Source organism: Gavialis gangeticus, unplaced genomic scaffold, assembly GCF_001723915.1.
Source record: "Gavialis gangeticus isolate Ggan-Ray unplaced genomic scaffold, GavGan_comp1, whole genome shotgun sequence".
Lineage (NCBI taxonomy): Eukaryota > Metazoa > Chordata > Crocodylia > Gavialidae > Gavialis > Gavialis gangeticus.
Genome location: NW_017728992.1, coordinates 54,549,375 through 54,571,488, shown reverse-complemented (window position 1 = coordinate 54,571,488; position 22,114 = coordinate 54,549,375). Strand labels below are relative to the sequence as shown.

The following is a 22,114-nucleotide window of genomic DNA, read 5'->3' as shown; positions in this document are numbered from 1 at the left end:
AGGAGTCACCAGGCAGACTGTGATGTGAAAGGGTTGGGCTTCTGGAGTTAGGAGATGGAGCCCAAATTAGAACCTTGCAGTGAGTCCTGCCTCCTCTCTGCTTCTTCTGAGGCAGAAATATCTTTCCTTTCCCTCCCCTTGTCCTGATGTTTCCCAACCTTAACAAGCAAACTGGAAACAAGCAGGAAGGTGGTAGCGTTTCATTGACAAATAAGCCTCTCCCAAGCAACAGTGGATTGGATTCTCCCAGCAAAACCAATGTACAGTCTCATGTAGTTCCTACTTTGCTCAGCTTGATTCAAGATGCCCAGACAGAATATTTAGATTAATACACAGGAACTTAGCAGCTGCAACACTCAAGAAGGCAGCTTTTCTTAACGCAAAGAACTGAAAGCAGTACCTTTTGCTTCTGGTCTGGGCTGCATGTAAGTTGGTAAGCTTTGCTTACAAAATGTATGCAACAGAAAAGGACATAGTTCTTCAGCCCTGTTGAGAAACTTCCTCCCAACCTACATAGCAATACCTAGCAAACAGCTCCCTTCAGAGAAAAAGAATCAAATTCCAAGCCAAATTTTCCTCCTGATCCCCTTGGAATAACTTGAATAATTCTTTTCATGGCAGTGCATTTAGAACAGTGTACATCAAATAACATAATTGGGCTGTTGATTGCTTTCTTTTAAAAATATTTTAATTGAATTCCTCTGAAAACTGACTGCAGATTAAGTACTGAGCAGGCTTATTCCCCTCCCCCAACTATTTTTGCCAGGACATTTCAATGATATTTATAGTTGTTCTAAAAGAAAAGAAATCTTGACATTTTATATTTTTAAATGTCTTCTTCCTGTACAGGGAATGTTCTTGCCACTGAAATGTTGTACTTTTGCCTCAGAACCCATCCTGCTACACCTCCATACCTGTGGTTATAGATATACTTTGAACTGCATTTTACTACACACATGGTCACTTTATCACACATTTTTGTGCATGAATACAAATATTTTTTCTTGAGAAATGCTCTCTCTTGTGCACTAAGTATCATGATGCACCTATCTGCAACATGTTGCAGAAACCAAGCAGGAAAGGGGCTCAAAACAGGAATAGTTGGAGTCATTCAAAAATGGTTTAATAGGAATACAGTACTGGAAGGGACCTCTTAAGCCACCAAGTCCAGTCTCCTGCATTTGCAAGCTTATGTTTAACACATGGAAGCTCCAAAATTGCCACTTTAAACCCTCATCTACACATACAAGGAATAATACCTGAGACATCAAAAATGTCTTCTAAAATTCCATAGGTAAAAGCAGGGGAGATGATAGCATTATCAATGCTGTGCCATGCAGTGACAGGGAAATAGTTGTTTTTGGTCACATTTCTTTCCCTTTGCTATTCTCTCTCCCAAGGCTTGCTTTCATTGCCCAACTTGTGTTGCTGGACTCAGTAATAGAGCTGAGCAGGAAACGGTCTTCCCATTGCAAGAAAATACAGATTTAAAAAATATATCCCCATCCTAAGGACAAAAAGTGAGAATTTTCAAAAATGTTCATGAACTGACAAACCAGCAGCTTCACCATCTGAACTGACTGCCACTGCAGACACAGGAATGAAGTAATCCCCTCCCCCCCAATGTATCTGTGGTTAGGAAATAAAGCTCTGATGTTACTAATAAAGAAGACTTGTGACAATACTTCCTTGCCTGAAGAATGCTTATACACTGCTAGTATTATGGGCTCATGGTAGATAACGAACTAAAGGAGAACTGTGAGGACTGTTTCTCAGTTTGACTAACACAAGCTACATACTGTACAGCATTTTATCAGATGCAACAGAGGAGCTGAAATTCCAAGAGTCAACTTTTTGCACGACCTGACTTCCATACCAGGGGTGATGGGTAGGGGGTGCACGCAGGTGCACGTGCACCCCCTGAGTGTGGTGGTGCATCCCCTACAAAAAGGCACCACAGACACTGTCAGCGGCATCTGCAGGTGATCACCGCTCACCACCCTGCTGCTGACACTGCCAGTGGCATCCGCGGGCAGTCCGCAATTGCCGCTGGCCACCACCAACACTGCTGGCAGCATCTGTGGGTAGTTGCTGACCCCTGGTTGGTGCTTGCCCCCTCCCTTGTCCAAAGATCCAAGCTCACCATGGAAAAAGGGGTGCAACATTGTCAAGAGCCTCCTGGAAGAAATTCAACGGCTGAATGATTCCTGGCCAAGTCTTCTCACAGAAGCTAAGGTCATCACTGAGGGGCTACGTATCGCCGAATTCAAGAGAACACACAAAAGAATCCAAAGAACGAAGCATTTCTCTGATGAGCCAGCCAATACAGAACACACAATCTCTTCCCCTGAAGATAAATTCAGGGCTGAAGTGTTCATCACAACTATAGATATGCTCCTTTCAGATCTCCAAAACCTAGCTGGGACCGTGGGGAAACTCTCAAGTTTGTTCTCACCCATACTTGACTCACCAGCTGTTGCAGAGGACGGAGAAATTACGAAGTTTGGGAGTCCCCGTCCACTACATACCCACAAGATGTGAACAAGGATGAGTTGCAAGAAGAACGTTGCCTGTTTTACAAAATCAGGAAAGACTCAAATTTGTGCATTTCTGGAGGAGCCATAGGCACTGCACTTGAGCTTCTCAACCAGATTTATGGCAAAGTTGTAAAATCTGTGTTCCCTCAGATATGCATTTGCTTGAGAATGCTCATTGCCTTGCCAGTCTCTGTTGCGTCTGGGGAACGCACTTTTAGTAAGCTTAAGATTATTAAGAACTACCTGTGGTCAGCAATCAGGGAGGATAGGCTAAACCATTTGATCATGCTCTCAGTGGAGAACGCACTTGCAAAGCAAATAAATTATAGTGATGTAAATTGATGACTTTGCATCCATATCCATGAAGGTGAGAAAGAAATACTTTACTTAAACTTTCCTCTTCTCATTTTGTTCTTAAGTTCCTAACTCTGTGGTATAAGTTTAATAAAAGTTTCACTTGCAAACTGTTAATGTAATTTTGCTTTAGTAACCTGTCTCCAAGGTAAATTCTCTCTGCCTAGCCCTCCTTGCCACAGAAACAGGCAGGGAAAGTCCTCTTGTGTTCCCACTTTCTAGAGCAAGGGAAGGAGGAGCCACATGTGAGGATGCGTGCGTGCAAGAATTCTTGTACATGGTCCCCCCGGCTTTGTACACACACATGGGTCCTTGTAGAGGGCAGTGGTGGGGCCCCCAACATCACACCTATTCCAGGCCCCATAAACCCTCTGGGCAACACTGCATACAGTGGGAGTAGAAGAAACCACAAGGGTCTGGAAGAGGTTCAAATTTGATGTTTTAGATGCGTTTTCTTTTCCTATTGATTACTTGTAAAAACTGTCACATGAGTTGGATGTTTATCTTTAAATATTCAGGGTGGATTCCCAGCTGGTGATAAGCAGCATGGTGCCACTTTTACTTTTCCTTTACTATTTAAATTTGACCTTGTAAAAATAAAATATGACTCATTTACTGCATCTTGCTGTTAGTGAATACAGACCACACTATTTCCTGAGCAAGGTAGCCTTGAAAGAACTGTCATTTGAGGATGGAAATCACTAATCATAACACTCCATCCTGGCTTAGCGCCTCTTTTTCTTCTCATTGATACATTTATTCAGTGAACAGCTGACTGCTCTGTGTTCTGAGAGACCGAGTTTCTTTAACAAACTCCAGTTTGAAAATAAACACACAAAAGTTTGTAGCAAGTTGAAGCAAGGGAAGTTTAGGTTACATATTAGGAAGAATTTTCTTACTACAACGGCAGTAAAACACTGGAACAGGTTACCCAGAGAGGTGGTGGAAGCTCCATCCTTGGGGGTTTTCAAAACACCACTAGGCAAAGCTTTGGCTGGGATGATCTAGCTGAGGCTGGTCCTGCTTTGATTAGGGGGTGGGACACTAGATGACCTCCTGAGGTCCCTTCCAACCCTAACTTTCTATGATTCTATGAAAAGAGAGAGATTCTAGTGAGAGAGAAATTTATCCAAGTATACACATCTATACTAGTGCCTTGCAAATAACTCTTGCTACCATAAGGCAGGTCCAGGTTTGTCAGTCACCCCCTGCACTAGAAGACTGTGACAGAGATATGTTTCTGTCAATTCTGTTTCCTTTCTTTGTGTCACCATAATCTCCAGGTGGCAAAAATGCTGCCAGAATGACTCCCTACTTCTCCCTCACATGGTGCACAGTGCTTGGCCAATAATCCCCAACTATCAGGATGGCTCCTTGAGACTGCAGTCAACTGATGAAACTAGAGTAGCTGTGAAGCTCCTCTCATTTATGTTGGATGGCCCAGGATCAGAGGGGCATAAAAATGGTTTAACATAGGATTGTCAGACTCACCTCCTGGCTTGGGCTGGATCCTGACAGCAGGGCTCCTTGAAAGCTGGAGCTCAGGTTATGGTGTGGCTTTGGAAGCGGCAGCAGCTCCAGTTCCAGCCCAGTGGAGATGGTGGTGATGGCAGCTCTAGCTCCTACCTGGTGCACATGTCAGCTCCACCTCCTGCTGCATGCTATGAGCCCCATGCTGGAGCTGGAGCTGGAGCTGCTGCCAGTGACATGTCTTGTGCTATGGCAGTAACTCTGGCTCTGGCATGGAGCACACAATAGTGACAGCTCTAGTTCCAACTTTGGGTCTGGCTCCAGCATGGGGCATGCAGCAGTGGTGCCTGAGGAGTTAGGGCTGTGGCAGTTGTGACAGACAAAGTGGCCAGAGGGTGACTGGGGCCTTGTCAGCCCTTGCTTACCTTCCTGCTGCTGATCATCATGTCTACTGGGGCCCAAGGTCCACAATTTACAGTGTCCTGAGCAGGCTAGATACAGCATCTCTATTGACCAGATCTGGTCTGTGGGCTGTATGTTTGATACTCCTGGTTTGAAACAACTCAAGCTCTGGGGTTTAACATACCAATTAGAGCACAGTTTTGAATGAGCAAGTTGTAAAGTGGCAAAAACTTCAATCTGCTTCAGCAAGGGATGAGGGCAACTTGCCACTTCACAGGACAAACCCCTGAAGACCAAACTCTGCTTTTGGGTCCATTTACACCAATACATACTTGGAGCAACTCTACCGATTTTCAGCAAGGTGGCATTAGTTTGGAGTATTGAACTATCTGACATTCCAGATTTGTACTGGCTTAAATGAAATCCTTCACTTAAAAAAATCCTTCACTTTCTTAGCTGATATCTCACTGCTGAACAAAATGCCAGTGCCAAAAACGTCAAGTGCCTATTGAGTACAGATCAAAAGTAATTATTAGTTCAAGTGCAGTGTGGCCCAAGATTGCTTTGGCAATTGGTTCCTATTGAATCTCATGGCAGTGTTGACTTCTGTAGTGCCACTGCTGACGCATGAGAGTGAAAAGTTGCTTTCATACGTGAGAAAATGGCACGTACCGTAAAGCAATTCAACTGTGTTATACCAATGTTTAACTTAATGTTTTATTATAGTGTGACTATCCTAACACTTAGCAGATTCAGTTTGCCTTCTGTTATGTGTTCAACGCATTTTCGCAGACGGGCCTCCCTATCTTTAACATGAGGTCATTTTCATTCTGAGCCATGGAATTCTACAGAGAGTCTCTCATATAGAGCAGGGCTCCAATGGACTTAGATGTTGAAACAAACAAGTGTTTTTCATTATTGTCAGGGTTCAAGGAAGCTAGACTCCAACATTTTTACATATGTACTGTTGTTTTCCTAGTCCAAAGACCTGCTGAACTTTACAACAAGCCTTTGCTGCCAAGAGCCAATAACTGGTTTGTCCATCTTTTGTTTTTAGCTAACAAAAAGTGATGGCTGGGCTTAAATGACCACTTAACTGGAGTGTTAATGAATTGTTTATCTAGGGATGTAATTCTGTGGAACAAAACCAGAGTGAAGGTAACAGGAATAATTTAATTAGCAGGTTCCAAACAGTGCTTTCTGATTATCTTTGAACACTTCCAGTACTCTTTCCTGCCATGGCAGGGGGTCAGACTAGATGATCTGCTCAGGTCCCTTCCGACCCTAGAAACTATGAAACTGTAACTATGAAACTATGAAACTAAAAGCCATTTGACCTTTTTTTTTTTAGCAGCAAGTTTTCAACTATGTAACTGAATCAAGAGATGTGCAAGTAATCAGGACATAATAGAAGAAAAAAGAATGAGCTTTTGGTCTTGAAACAAAAATATATTGATCTTGCAGCATGAAACTGTGTTCAAACTATGCTTCAAATGCCATGTGAACACCCCATTATTATGAAGTGGTAGGGGACTTATTATTAGGCTATATCAAATGGCACTTCAATGAATGGGTGATAAGTAGCACATTCCTTTTGATCTATATACAGCCAAAATCATACCTTTATAAGCAAAAAAATTCTTTTTAATATGGGATTTTTTATTATAATACATTTTTAGATATATGTGTACTCTCACATTTTAATATCAAGCATTATATCCACAATGTTCCATCATTCTTTCCAGACACCTCAAACCTCATTGTTATTTTCTCATCTTTTGTGGAACTTATCCCAAACAGACTATTGGCATATGGATACATGCAGGTAACTCCCACAAATATAGCAGCTGCTTTAAAAGGACAATAATTCTGTAAAACTTGAAAAGTAATTCAAGATTATGAAAAGCTTTTAGAACAACTGGGGGGCAGGGAGGATCAATGTACCTTACGAGTCTCAGAGCGCAAGAACAGAGAGTAGCATAATCTCTATGCAGTTTAAAAATAGCCACTTCACTAAAATATGTATTTCTAAAGGACTGATACCTTTGGCAGACACACCAGTCAGCTTTTCTTTGCAGAAATTTAGAGCTGATAAATGGGTGCACTGTTGGCTAGATTTAGAAAAAGCTCTGTCAACTAAATGCAATTTTAGCCTCTTAACTCTAATGGTCAGATCCTGAAAAGCCCTAGTCAAATGATGCTTCACTCTAGAAGGGCCTAAAATCCCTATACATCTGAGCTTCTGCTGCTAAAGTTTCCCAAGTGGCTAAATATTGGCTTTTGGGGATACCTAAGTCTTGACAGTGCTGAACAGCTCAGCACCCACCTCCTGCTGCAGTGCTGATGGCCATAGACTAGGCTAGAGACCAATGAGCATGCACTCTCTCTTTCTCCCTCTGTCTCACACACACTTTAATTATTCATGCATAGTAGAACAGCTTCAACAGGAAAAATTTAGAACCTCCCCCGCAGAGGGTTTGAATCCCCTCATAAAAATGAGGGAATTTAACAAAGGTCTCCCACATCCCAAGAAAGGGCTCCAACTATTATTCAGTAACTGGGAGAAGCAAGCGCCAACTCCTCCTTTGATTGGTGACAAAAGGCTGAGTGAAACACTCCACCCCAGGATAAGGTTCTGGATATCAAATAGAGGAAGTCATAGTTGCATAGTTGTTAGGTTCAGAAGGAACCTCAATAGATCATCGAGTCCGCCCCCCTGCTCCCGGCAGGAAAGAGCGCTGGGGTCATATGACCCCAGTCATCTCCCACCCACCAGCAGTTACCTACTGAAGCTTCTGCAGGGGGTGGGCTTTAAACCTCATTGCTATCCTCCATGCTGTGATTATTGGGTTCAATAAACACAGGAAGAGCTGAATGAGAAGAACTAAACATTAACCTTTAATTGTGGAGCAGTAGGAAACTTCTGCAGACTTTTTGTCTCTCTCTAATTAACTTCCCTGAGTGACCATGTCCCAATTCCCAACTTCTGTAGTCTGCTAAGTAAGGGAATGTCTCTAAATTGTAACTTCTATCACTCCAGTCCACATTGCCTACTAAGAAAATTAAGCAGCTCCCCACTCAGAACTACTGTTTTTTGTGTTTGCTTCTCTTAGTTCTCTTTTGTAGATCTCTTTCCCTAAGTCTCCCTATGCACCAGTAGGACTGTGGATGGCATTGGGCAGCAAAACACAGTGGTAGCCTTGTGGGCCTACCCTTATGTTCCTACCCTACACAAAACCTCTTAGACAGCACCATGGCGCTCATGTCAGTACCCTGCAACCTTAAATATCACTTTTCCTCCACTGCTGCTTCCCAATAACCTTCACCATTATGGATTAGATAAGTTGGAATCTCGCTTCCATAAATAAATAAATACAATACAATACAATACATACATAAATATTGGTACAAATAGTTTCAAGGGAGTAATCACAAAAATACCACTAGTAACAAAGTGATTCCTCTCTTATACCTGAGTTAATCAGAGCCCATACTCCAGCTTTGCTCATTTGGGTTATGGATTTAAATAGAGTTTTGGCTTAGTCCTGGTTTATGATAAGCTCATGGTGATAAGCTCATAAAATCAAACAAATATCTCTTCAGTTGTACAAAGAGAATTTAAGCAGGCAGCAGAAAAATACCCAAAGTGTAGATGGCTTCAAATCATCTACTCCCTCCTAGGGTGCTAGGAATGGAAGAAAATAGAGAGAAGGGTACTAGAGAAGGAATGAGTAGAGCTGTAATATGAAACACTTTAGTGACCCTAGGCCACAGATCTTTAAGGGAGTACGACAGCATATAGATGGATCTAAGTTAGTGCAGACAGAGTTTAAGTCGTATGCCTATCCATCTCACTTCTGAATATGTGACACCACACCAAGGGGAGGCCTTTGAAGATTAAGGAAGTCCATGCGATTGAGTATACCACTCTTAGGACTTCTCTCTTTAAAAAAAGGGAAAAACTGTAGTTTTTACTTCAGGGTAACTAATGCGTACGAGTTTCATACATGCTGAACACCAGCCACTTAAATTTTACCATAAGGTAAAATTGGTAAGGTCAGAACAGTACGCTATGCTGCCGCCTCTACTTTAAGATGACATGCTCTAGTAAAGTGCTTGCCTTCACTGTGTTTCCACCTAAGGAAAACTCATTTATGTTCATTTTTCCAAGTAAAAACAGACACTTTTTTTTTCAAGGAGTGAAAACAAAGCCAAGCAATGCTTCCTACTCAAAATGCAAGGGCAGACTTTTCTATTGGTTTTGATGCAGTATATGACAATAGTAAGCAAACTGTTATATTGGCTGTGATTTCTGGTTGCATTTCCATCAGAACTGGGTGTTAATGCTCATCACATCCTTAAACAAGTGAGCTAGCTACAAGCTGCAACATATGCCCAATCCTCTACCTTCAACCAACCAACCGTATACACTATTCAAATAATTTTCTTGACAAGACCGTATGAGCTCCCAGGACTGCACTGTGGTTCCAAAATAATGTTTACTGCTCATTTACTACCCAGAACCAAACTGGCATCTTGCTATATTGAACTTGCAAGACACCGATTTCAGAAGGTGACTGGTTGATGTTTGGAACTGCAACTCAATGTGTGAAAGGAGTGGCTTTTCAAGGCAGCATCAGGAGGCAGCAGCTACAGGGGGTATTTCACCTCTCATGCTCTAGTTTGTCACCATGACTAATTCTTCTGTTCCTAAATTAGGACATGAGGATTCCTGCTGATTGGGGCACATCCATTTGGACAACCTGGACTTAATTTGCCTCAAGCTTTTAACTCCCCAGATTATTTTGTTTTTATATTAACCATCATCTGCTTTGTCTGCTCTTCATTAGGGTCTTTATTACCTCCTGTTTCTTATGACCTACCTCCTCCTACTCTGCTAGGCATTTAGGGACTCAGTGGGTGGCAAACCCAATGCTTTGTGGATGGGTAAGGATGAATTTATATGTCTGTAACTGCAGCTACACATAGGAGCCAAATAACAAGCAGACCACCAAGATCCAATTTATTTAAGGAGAGAATGGCCAGCCTTCTAGTCGAAAGGAGCATACTTAACTTTTCAATTCAAAATTGACTTAGAGAAAAAAAAAGGGAGAGGAGCCTCACTTGAGACTCAGCATGTAAGTTGATAGAGACAATGTTCATTTATTGGCTCACTATTTCTTTGGCAATTTTAGAGTAGAGACAGACCTGAACTAAACCTCAAATCTTTAGCTGTGGGAGAACATAGGCCTTAACTTTGTGGCTCACACAGCTTTGGTGATTACACACATTCCTGTTATGTGACAGGTCAAATGGACTGCTGTGCTTTCCCACGTTTCAGCTGAATGTGCCTTTCCTGGACACTAGACTTATGTTTCTTAGTGGTGAGGCCCACAATTGTCTCATGGAGCTGATTCCACTGAAAACTGTGAAGCAGACCTATTTAGAAAATAGCTACTATGCTTGCTGTGCTAATTATCTGTTCATACCTGCTTCGTGAAAGGTGCGTAGTGTGCTACAGAACCTCCAACATCGGAACTGAATGTCTTGCACTAATTGTGCACATACTGCTTGCTGCCTTTTGTGCGTGAATCAAACTACTCATTGTAGGAAATCAGCACAGAATTAGATACCAGGTACTTTCTCTTCCCTGAATAGCTGCAAATTCACCTCGTGAAACTACATTTCATGACGCTGAGCTGATTACAGCTTCTGCCTTCAGGCACACCATATGGAGGAAGGGTTTCATATCAGGTCATTCTCTTTCACCTCTCTGGAAAACTGACACATCATAGTTCTTTCCTAATGCAGTTCTCTCCCTCTAGGTAGAGTACAGTTTGCATTATGAGAGATACACATGAAGAAGCAGCTTAGGCTACTGAACAAAACCCTCAATGAAAAAAACAGAAAAAAAGAAAGACATATTAAAAGAAAGTTAAAAGAAACAAAATCAAATACTCCCAAGTTAGGGAAAGTGTAGCAGGCCCCAGTGGTTCTGGCCTTGTCTGTTGCCCCCTGGTAGTCAGCGCTGGCCTGCTTGTCCTTCTGACTGCCTGGTGACTAAAGGTTCCCCCCTGCCACAATTTGATATTACTAACTGAAGTAGGAGTAAGCTTCCAGTTCATTCTGGTGGTAGCCTTTGGTGCTGTGCTCTCACTGTTAATACTGTTAATAGGACTACCCCAGCTCAGGCTCCTGCAGTGCAACAGTATTAGTGGACCCTACTATATCCACTACCAGCTTATCAGCACCATCAGCTTTTATCAGAACAATCAGCTTCTCAAGCTCATCAGTCTAGGTCAAGTCTCTCACTCTTTCTCTCTCAGGCTCACCAATCATTCCAACAGGGATGGTACCTCCACAAATCAATACTCAAAGTTTGAGCACCCTCAGAGGCCTTCCAACTCATCTTCTAGCCATGGCAAAGTTCCTGCAGCCAAGAGTTCCCCCCCTTGCCAACATACCCAAAACCACAAATGCAACCAGGTCCAGCTGGGGTGCCTTTCCTTCAGTCCCCTCCAGTCTCCTACTTAGTTCTCCTGGCTTCTCCCAGCTTTGGCCCCACTGGGCCTACTCACAGTTATTAGTCTCCCATACAGCTCCTACTGCTCTATGCAAGAAGCTCCTGCCCCTAGTACTGGGAGGGTCCCACTGCCCTACTCTGCTCAGGAGCTGGGCTTACAGGGCATTTTTACATGTGCTCCGGGAGGTGGTACTGGGCACTTCAATTAGCGAGGTGTGCTAATTAAAAGTGCTCAAATTGGATGCTTATCTTGCTGGGATCCTATGACCCCAGCTGACTTCCTGCCCTTCGGGTGGGGGGCTGGACTTGATGATCTTCCGAGGTCCCTTCCAGCCCTAATGTCTATGAAATCTATGAAATCATGGGTATCAGCGTCCCCATGCTGAAAAAATGGTGGTGGGGCGCTTTGAACTAAAACTTATCAGACATGCTTTATGTGCCCTACTGCCCTTTTTTCAGCACAAGAACGCTGATACATGTGATGTGGAAGGCTGCTGGTGGGCATCAATTTCCATGCTCCGTGCTGGATTTCCATAGAAAGAAATGCTGGTTGCATGATCAGAGACACTGATTACTATTCAAGGAATTGGGATTAAAATATTACAAGAAGAAAAATATTGTAATATGAAATTAAACATTTGCAATGATTTGGGGTACATAAAATGCTCAAAATATTTTTTCATTTGGTTTTGCCAAGAGAACTGATCTTTTTTTTTTTACATCAGGTTAATCTGAAACAATATGGTTTTCTAATTTTCCAGAATAAATTAGCAAATAAATAAAAACCAGTTATTCACATAGTTCTACTGTTGAGAACTCTATGAAGATCAGGCCACAGGTCTTTAAAATATGGCACCGAAAATTAATAAACACCGAATGATAATTTTATCCTTCATCCCTCTCTGCCTTACTGCCCCATAAAATCTTATACTTTTATATTCAGTGCAGGGGATTGGATGGTATGTGTTAAATACCACACTGAATGAAGAGGATAAAAATATTCAGTAACTACCGAGTCACTGAAGGAGCTGAATGAAAACAGCATGTGATTATGGAATTACACACTGTATCACAACACATGTGCAAAAGGGTTCAGCTAAAGGTTGCCAGGGCAACCTTAATTCTGACATTTCCTAGTTTAAAAACAATCATGTTAAAAGCACATTGCAAAGGGAAGTAATCATTTTCTTTTAATGTGATGGGGTTATTTTAAATAGATTTTTTTTTGTATGAATCAAAATGAAAAAGAGAAGCAACATGGGTCATCAGCCAGGTTCAGACTTATTCATCCACAGAACAGGCCTCCACCATCTGAGCTAATGAAATAACTAGTAGCAGTATTAGGCTATTAACCTCTACACAGACCAGACACTGGAAGGAGATGACACACCGTTTGCCTATGGGGTTTTGTAGCTCTTTGCTGAGAAACAAGAAATGTACAGTCTTGGGTTCAATTCCAGGCTCTGGAAGAGAATGTTCTTTCGGCAACGCCAGAAGATCAGTTGCAGATACAGGCAGACCTGGACAGACTCGAGGGTTGGGCAGACTGAAACCAGATGAAGTTTCACACTTCCAAGCGTAAGGTGCTCCATCTGGGGGCAAATAACCCTCAACATACATACAGGCTCAGAGGTGACAGCATGACTTGTACCACAGCTGAAAGGGACCTAGAGGTAATGACTGACCATCGCATGACTATAAGCCATCAGTGCAATGCGGTGGCCAGCAGGGCAAACAACACACTGGCATGCATCAACTGATGCATCTCATGTAAAACTAAAGAAGTGATACTCCCACTGTACTCAGCACTGGTGAGACCGCCGTTAGAGTAGTGTGTCCAGTTCTGGGTGCCGCACTTCAATAAGGACGTGGAAAACCTTGAGAGGGTCCAGAAAAATCCACCCATATGATCAGGGACTTCAAGGCAAGCCATACAAGGAAAGGCTGAGGGACCTGGGCCTCTTTAGCCTAAAGAAGAGAAGGTTGAGAGGGGACATGATAGCAGCTTACCACTATATCAGAGGAGTGCATCAGGAGCTCAGTGAACAACTGTTCACTAGGGCACCCCTGGGGAAGATCAGAACCAATGGATATAAACTCCTGGAAGGCCGCTTCAGGCTTAATACCAGGGAAAGCTCCTTCACAGCCAGGGTGTCCAGACTGTGGAATAAACTCCCTCCAGAGATGGTGCAGTCATCTACCCTGGAGGTTTCAAGAGGAGATTGGACAGTCACTTCAATACACTGTCTTCCTGCCTAGAGCAGCGGTGCTGGACCCGATGAGCTGCAAGGTCCCTTGCAGCCCCTAATGATCTAGGAATCTATGAAAACCTCATGTATCTCTACACCCACCTTGTTCCCAGCCTGTCTGTATATCTGACATGCCTAGCCTCCTGTCTCCCTCCAGCTACGCCAATCCTCCAAACCCTGCAGCTTCTATCTTTGCTTCTCCTCTGTATCCAACTCAGGAGAATGATGTAGCTTTGATGATGTTTAGGGTGAGCTCCTGCAAAACATGAGGGGCCGAATGGGAGAAAAGTGCTTGTTTGAAAATCTAATCTGTGAGCAACAGAGGCAGGCACATTAGTCCAGAAGCAGGGATCAGTCTTTTGATGGCAATTAATAGATGACAAACTGCCTTCTAACACAGCAGCTATAAGAAAAGTTTCACATAGGCAAAACAACTCATTTCTTCCTCATTTCGGCGTCAAAGATTTGCACAGAAATTCTCCTGAAAAAACTTCCCCCAAAAGCAGTAGGAGCCTGAGGGACAGGTGGGGGATAAGAAATTCCAGCCCAAATGGTTACAAAGTTGGCAAAGTTACAAGCTGCCTTAAACAGGGTCCTACACTGGGAAAGGTGGGATGACCTTAGCACTAGAGTGCTACCAGCCCAACCTGCTATAATTTCTACATAACCCTGTCTTCGCAGAGTAACAGCTCCTTTTGTGCTATGTGGTTCAGCAATGCCAGATTCCATGCACTTTTAGAATAGAAAAACTGTAAATTAACTGAACATCTCCTCAGTCAAGGCTCACCTTAGCAAGCCTGACATCTCATTTTTATTTCATTCTCCAGCCCTTTCCACTGCTGTTCCTCTTTTCCGTTTCCAGTAGCAAATGGAATTCGTCTTCTAACCAGTTTCCTCTCCGGTCAGCCATACCTTGCTGACAGTGTTTGTCTGGCCAGCACACCCATACATGTGGTATCTCAGAAGATAATTTCATAGTACAATAATGCACAGCTTTCTGGAGAACTTTCCTAAAGAGGCACAGTGGTGTAGGTTCTCCTCTGCCACTGGTCTTAAACAAGTCATTTCACCTTTGTTTTCTCTCCCATTGTTATTAGATTGCAGCCACTGTCCATGTAGACTACAGCCAAGGCTGTTCTTGCAACTAAAGGCTCAATGCTGCCTGCAGATGTTCATTCACCACAAAGAAGGGCATTTTAGAGGTGGGCAAATGGAATCTGCAGTAGCAACTTTGAAAGTAAACTGGAAACCCCCCTAAAAGAATTAAGTAAATAAAAGATGAATTCAGCATCAAGCAACCAATAGTCTGTTTGTATGCAGCAAAAGCACAGACTGTCTGTTCATTATGCTAGAGAAAAAATGCCTTGTGGGAGATCTGGGAAAGAGTGTGGGAGCATTACAGTAGCACCTTGTTTGCTTTCTTCAGGATTATGAAAGGGGACAAAGTATAGTCGTTTAGGATATAATGGAGCAGTTAGCAATTCCAGCACAACGCTGTACTTCTTTGGGGGAGACTGGCAATGGTTTATGTTTTTCCTTTTTCTTCAAAACACAGCTGAGACATTGAGTTTTTTAAAGCATTTAACTGGATCACACTCTCCATCGTTTTTTAGATTATAATTTCTTGTGCACTTCTCTCTGGTTATGCAATGAAAAGAGACTACACACTTTCATTTTGTATTGTAGTTCTTCAATCTAGTCCATTTGAATTTGAGCTTTCAAGCCCTAACACAAAGCCAAAACGTTTGGCCTGCAGGCTGTTTTTGGAATATTTCTTAAGGAAAACTCCACTGGACAAGCTTAAATATCAGAATAAAACTGAGTGCAGGTAAATTAGCTTCCTACCCAACAACCTCAGATGTTGAAATGCATAAAGAAGGTTGTGTTAGTGGTTGAAAAGAAACCATACAACACTGGCAAAGCTATTAAACACCTTAAAAAGAAGCAGGGACATTCTCTGAGATTATTCTCATGCATCAGTCAGGGTCTTGCAGGGAATCCCTGTACAGCTGGGAATGTCTGAATTGGCAGGCAGATAATGTAATGAGAAAAGATTTTCCCTCTTTGATCAGCTGCATAACTGTATTTTACTGCTCTTTTGTTTCAGAGGGAGAATGTGCTCATGTCTATGAAGAAATATTTGCATCCAGGAACTTCTGGAAATGAAAAGACCTACAATAAAAAGGGGCAAAAATTAGCAAGTGTACAAAATGTTGCACTTCCTGTAGAGATCATTATCTTCAAGATAAAAAGCCTTTGTTCTTGGATTAACATATCATATGGAACGTCAAAAACATTGCATAATGGTAAGTTTCACGTCCATTAAAATTTAAAGTCATTTTAATTCAAATATAATTACGTTGCTTTTCTTTAAGCTCAGCAAGGAAGTACTCTGTTCTGGAACAATGGGAACAAAACACCCACATAGTTTAGAATTCTTACTTATTAGTGTTGACTATAAGCTTATAAGGCTCTTGAGAACCAGTGTGGTGGATAATAGAAAAAGCATCATTGCAGATACATCCTTGGTGAATACATTGGCCAAGAAGAATTCTTTGTGCATGCAAAATATTAATCTTGCCCGTATAGAAAATTTCTCAACAGATTGGTAAAAATCCTCTTTAGCAAAACCAATTCAAGCATGATAAATGGCATTTTTCAACTCTTTTGTCTGTTAGTCATCTGAACCATCATAACTCTTGAAGGGTGCAAATAACCACTTGCAACTTTTCAGGGAACATTCCAAGTATCAGTAAAGGAACCTTATTGATTTTTATAATTAGAGAACCAGAATACTGTAAAAGCCTGATTACCACAAAGTGCCTATTTGATGCACCCTGAGCAGTAGTATTGTGAGATGAGAGGTAATTCGACCAGTCACCATTCACTTCCTCCAACTTATTTGTGTATCTCAATTCCTTTGCAAGTAAAACTGCTGATGCTTGCTGGAGTTGGGAGTAGGGGCAGCATGGTTGTTCAGCACTGGGATAATGAGGGGTCATTTGATCAGGAGCTGTATCATATGAGTAGGAGTGAGGCTAGAGATTTATTCTGTGGTTCCCTCTGCAATGTGCCTAGCTCAGACAAAATCATTTATGTTTTCCCATTAAAAACTGTTTTAGTTCATCTATGGCTGAAGAGAGATAACCAAAGCAAGCAGCTGTGTGAAGTGGGAACAAGATACAAGGGGCAGGGAGGAAGAACAGAGAAGGTTCCTTGATTGCTTGTGTATGCATAAGACTGGGGTTGCAAGACTAGACTGGCTGTGAAAACAGATGGAGCTAGCCATGTTAGTCTGAAGTCAGGAAGAAGGCAGGGTAGATTTGTACAATTTAGACTAACTACATCAGAGATGCATAAGCTTTTGTAAGCAGTTTACTTCATCAGATCCTATGAAGACTACAGGAAGGAGAGACTCTAAACAGAAAGCGGTGATTAGAATATAAAGGATGGGAAAGGGGGAGGAAAAAAGGAGGAGACAGTGCTGAGAGAGGCAAGGGACAGGTAGGAGAGAGAAAAACAAAAGGATTTAACCCACTGAGGGACATAGGGGTTGTAAAAGCTAATCCAGGAAATGGGAAAATTGTGTGAAGATCAAAGATAGAAAGAGGAGCCAGAGGGGATCAAGGCAGCAAGCAAGGACTATAATGAATCTTCTTTGCTTGTTCTGGGGTACAACAGGGCAAGGGAGCAAATTCTGTCAAGCCTGTAAAATGCACAGAGATCTTCAGATTGGTGGTGTTCTTGGAGGACAGGGCTTTTGGGACTGGATTGTACTCCTGCCCCTCCCATCACCCGTTAGCATGGCCTATAAAGGAACGGACACATATTCGCTGAAATGCATATATTATTCTGCTTAGTTATCACTAATTTACTACCTGGCCCTAGGGTTCTTGAGGAGAGATTGTGTCTGTACAGCCCCATAGCCCTTTACATCACTCTGAAGACAATAATATATAATAAACATTAAATCAGCAATGATATCAAACTGGGGTTGCACAAGAGGTTTATCTTGTTTCCCACTCTTTATACTCAAAGAACACATGAGAATACGTCTGGAGGTCATGGAAATACCTAAAAAGATGGAAGGCCTGGCAGAAAGATAAAGGAGGCCATCTATAATGTAAATTAAGCAAATCATTACTGCCTCCCCAGTTAGATAACACCACCCCTTTCCGGTTCTGAGGCCTCCTTATCTTACATCTGCTGTTCTACAAATCTGTTGCTGTACAAGTGTTTGGAAATGGAATAACTTGATGAGGTCACTGCCCTGCATGCTTGACACAAGTCAAACACCCACTGACTTCAGTGGAAATTCACTGTCAGTAAGGATCAGACCTAAATGCTGTAATTGTATGTTATTGTTACCTAACAGTTTCCCAAGCCATCTTATTTACCATCAGAATGGCTTGCCAAAATAATTCAGCAGGGTCACCTTTCCGATAACAATTCTGTGAGATTGAATTTGACTGCATCATGTTTAGATAACTGCTTAGAAGGGAAAATGTGCTTCTCTGGCCACATACTTCATATTTGATGTGCCCTTCAAAAGTATTAGCCCAATGCTGTTCTCAGTGGTGTGGATTTATTAGATTAGATACCACACTTGACCGCACAAAAGCAGGTAGCTAGGAATCCCCAGCACCAGGGAATCTACAGGCGAGTCAGTATCGGGGATGGGAAAGAGCATGACTGAGCACACAATGATGTTTCTTGATGTAACAGGTGACATTAACATGTGCTGTGGTCTAAAGCAGTACCTGGAAGCCACTAGAAATTATGGAAGTGGGGAAGAATGAGGGACTACGTGTTCCCCTCAGATCTGGACTGAGCATAGCTCAGCTGATCCCAAATAGCTGGCCTATTAACTATGGGGAGTTATTCCTGGTTTGTACTGGTCGAACTGAATCTGGCACCTTCCATCCAAATGTACCATATTCAAAATTCAGATGATTGGAAAAAAGATTAATAACATTTTAGTACAAAAGGCCTCTAATTCTTGATAATGTTTGACCAGCTCTATTAAATTAGTCCAAGGAGAAATGTATATGTTGTGGTAGTCAGTGCACTTACCACTTTAGAGGAAAGATACTCTACAATTTTACAGGTTTCTGAGGTAGGAAGCCAACATAAATAACCAAAACCCTTGATTTCGTATGAAAAATAAAGTAAGATTTCCCCAGGTGCCATTATGGTGGTCTGGAATAAGAATAGTAATGAGCAGTGGTTCTGAATCAGCTATGAAACCAAATATCCCCAAGTTTGGAATCTGTGTCCTGGTTTGTCTCATTAGACATAGACCTGAACACCAAATTCCACTCTGGGCTCACTTGAGTTTCAGAGGAAGCATGGATCAGATCCAGTATTCCAGTATGGTACTACCTTCATGTTTGTGAAGGTTATGGTAAAGGTTCACTTTTGGTGCTATGATAATTGTGTGTTTACCCACAGTTATCAAGATCTTTTAGGAACTTCCATTTGCAATGGGAACTGTTTCTCAAAGACCTATAACCCCTTCATAAATAATCACAGAAAACGGCACCTGGCATAAGTCATGTCAGTTATACAATTAAACATATTCTTCTCGTGATGTAGTTTTATTGAGGAATAAATTGTCACAAAAGGGCAATTTAGTGCAGACAGGAATTTTATTGGGGGATGCAGATCCCCTGGGCTTGTCTGGAAAATGAGAAACATATTCAGAGATGATGTGTCCTACAGGGTGTAAGATTCGCAGGGGCTACACAGAGGCCTGTCTAGACTGAGATTTAACTTTCTCATTTAAATCAAGTGCTACTTTGGCTGTGATTGCATAAAGCTCCTGTGTTTGATTAGGGAGGTTTTATGAAGCCCTGTTGCACTGCAGAAATTTTGCTCTCAAAAAGCAGCTTTGTCAAATACACACAAAGCAAACAGGAGCTGAAATGCAGCTAATGACCCCTAGGCTTAACAGGGCTTGAGCTGCTCTCAGTTTCTTCCTTCCATAAACCAGGAGCTTTCTCTTTGCAGCTGCAGCAAGGGAAGGGTGATGTCTGCTTTCTGCAGTTTTCGTTCGCTTCCAGTCCTTTGCAATTCATTCTAGTGGCACTTGCTACTCCATCTTGGGCTAATGAAATCAAATGAAAGAGCTGCTTACTTTGAGGTTAAACAGGCTTGTGTGCATGGGAGAAGGAAGTAAACAGAATGCATATTTTACTCCTGAGCCCCGTGACTAGTGGTCACATACACTCTCTGTCCTTGGCGCTCAGGCATGCGACCAAAGAGGGAGTTTAGTATTGGAGGGCAACGTGAGACTCCCCAGAGAGGGAGGAAACAAGGAACAGCAGGCTCCATTTTGCTGTACTGGCTCGTATAGACTGGGGAGAATGCAAGCTGCACACTAGTAAGTGTAGTGGGGGTCACTCAACCCTATGTTTCCATTATATCTACTTCAGGCATAAAGTCTCTGAAAGCATCTGTCAGTGTACAGTAGTCCCCTTCTCTCTTCTATTCCTAAAATGGTTACTGATTTAACACTATGGTTTTGTCCATAATGATTTTTTTACAGCTAGGCAGAAGGTACGGCAAGGGTAGCGTCCTGGAGGCTCACTGGTTCAGAGAGGTTTGTTTTTGTTTTTTTTACAGCATTAGATTAAATTGACAAACACCTAAAAAAAATATTCTCTCTATATTCTTTTGGATCAGATTTACTTTCTACCTTGGCTATTCCCACAAAACCTAATGACTTGTCATGCTTGAGGAGACAATACAGTGTATTCTTGCACAACCCTTTCACTTCTGCAGATTAAGATCCATAAAAATCAAACCAGTGCTTGTGATGTTTGTATTTGTAAAGAAAGACAGGGGAATTGGGGGTATCTGAGTAATAACACCATGTGCTATCCCAGCCATAACCCAAGCACAGACTGTGCCTCTTACTGTTAAGGGTTCTGGTTAGTGCAGCCTACCAGGGATTTCCTGTACCAAGAACTGTGATACTTTGAACATGACAATGGGTGAAATTCTGGGTGTTGTGGGCCAGGTTCTGCCTTCTCTCAGATTTCATTTGTTCCTGTTAAAATCAGTGGATTGAATGGAATCTGGGAAGGCAGAATTTTTACCCTAAAACATATGTTTTGCTATATTATGGGGAGGGTTGGCATTATGCCTATTTCTAATTAAAATAGGATTATGTGACTATAACACGATTACCCTCTAAACTAGTCACCAGCCTTAAGTGCCAAAACAACCGACAAGCTAAAACTGGCTGAAACAGGTTTATGGGACTTGTGGCCACCAACTAAATTGTATTTGAATGAACTACTGAACTGATAGCCTGCTGGTGAAGTGCTGAGTAAAACTTTCTGTGCCCTTTGGCACCCTCCCTTCTTCTCTAGTGTTGCTAACTCTCCTGATTTCTGTCACAAGTTTTCATGATTATTTGGTGTTTACCTCTGTAAAACTCAGGTTTGATTTAAAGAAAAATAAGCCCTTGTGGATCTCGTGGCATCTTGGGGTATGAATCCTACTTTTGAGAACTTGAGGTTGGCATTGCTGCTATCCTTGTCTGCAGATATTTTCTTCTTAGTCTGTCTGGTCTTTGCCACTCAACGTATTTGCTGCCTCCAACCCTCTTGTAACAACTGTCATTGTAGCATCCTCAACTGTGGGTTTGAAGTAACATTTTTTGGAAATTTCTCGGATTCAAAAGATCAGCAATATCTTACAGGCAAATCCAAACCTTTTGAATATCAGCAATATCTTACAGGCAAATCCAAACCTTTTGAATATATTTGCATAAGTTATCACCATTTTTCAACCACTACTAGTCTGGAACCAGGACAACAACAAAAGAAGCTCAGCTCCATGGCAGCCAGCAAAGGGGGTTCAGAGGCACTGTTTTTCCTTCAAATGTAAGATATGTTTGAGCATGCACTGCTGAGCCATTGGAATAGGCACCTTAATACCTCTTATATTTGAAGGAAAAAAGGGATGAAAAACACTTGATTTATGGTTCACCTTTAAAGTAAGCTATTTAGTTGACTAATCCTGCATAATGTTTAGGGCTGCCAAAATGCCTAATCTCACCTACTGAAATCAGTGAGTTTCTTTCCATTGACCTGAATGAGTTTTGAGTCAGGCACCTCCAAGTACTGTCTAACATGGTGGTTGGCAATCAGAGGCCCACAGCTCAGGGTCTATGGCAGTGTTTGGCAGTACAGGGCTTTGCTTGTGCCATGGCTGGGCAGTCTGGAGAAGTGGCATCAGTGGCCATCGGGTTTAGTGTCCCGGATCCGGCTGGTTTAGGACCTGAGCTGAGTCATTCTGGCTCACTGCCAGAAAATGTTGCAGCTCCCTGGTCCAACCAAAACAGAGTAGTAGGAAGGAGAGAGCAACATTAATAAAAGTACTAAAAACTGAAGAAAGAATTTGGGGGAGGGTGGAGAAGAGAGCAAGAGGGAAAGAGAAAATAGCTCCACTTTTTTTCAAACCATGGTAACATTTCTAGATACTGGTTTTCTTAGTGTAGAGTGAAAGCATTTGCCTCAGATTTAACAAGTGGCCTCTTCGGAGCAGCAACGCTCCCAGCCTGGATTCCT

At 42.2% G+C, this 22,114-nt stretch overlaps 1 protein-coding gene across 1 annotated transcript in view; it reads left to right on the top strand.

Moving 5' to 3' along the window:
* The window catches only part of NEDD9 (neural precursor cell expressed, developmentally down-regulated 9), a 201,556-nt gene that overhangs the window by 21,992 nt on the left and 157,450 nt on the right, over nucleotides 1-22,114 (top strand). Inside the window, exon 2 of the mRNA XM_019522602.1 lies at nucleotides 15,643-15,841. Within this exon, the coding sequence (XP_019378147.1) occupies nucleotides 15,815-15,841 (27 nt within the window). The 5' untranslated portion in view covers nucleotides 15,643-15,814. The remainder of the gene's footprint in view (nucleotides 1-15,642; nucleotides 15,842-22,114) is intronic.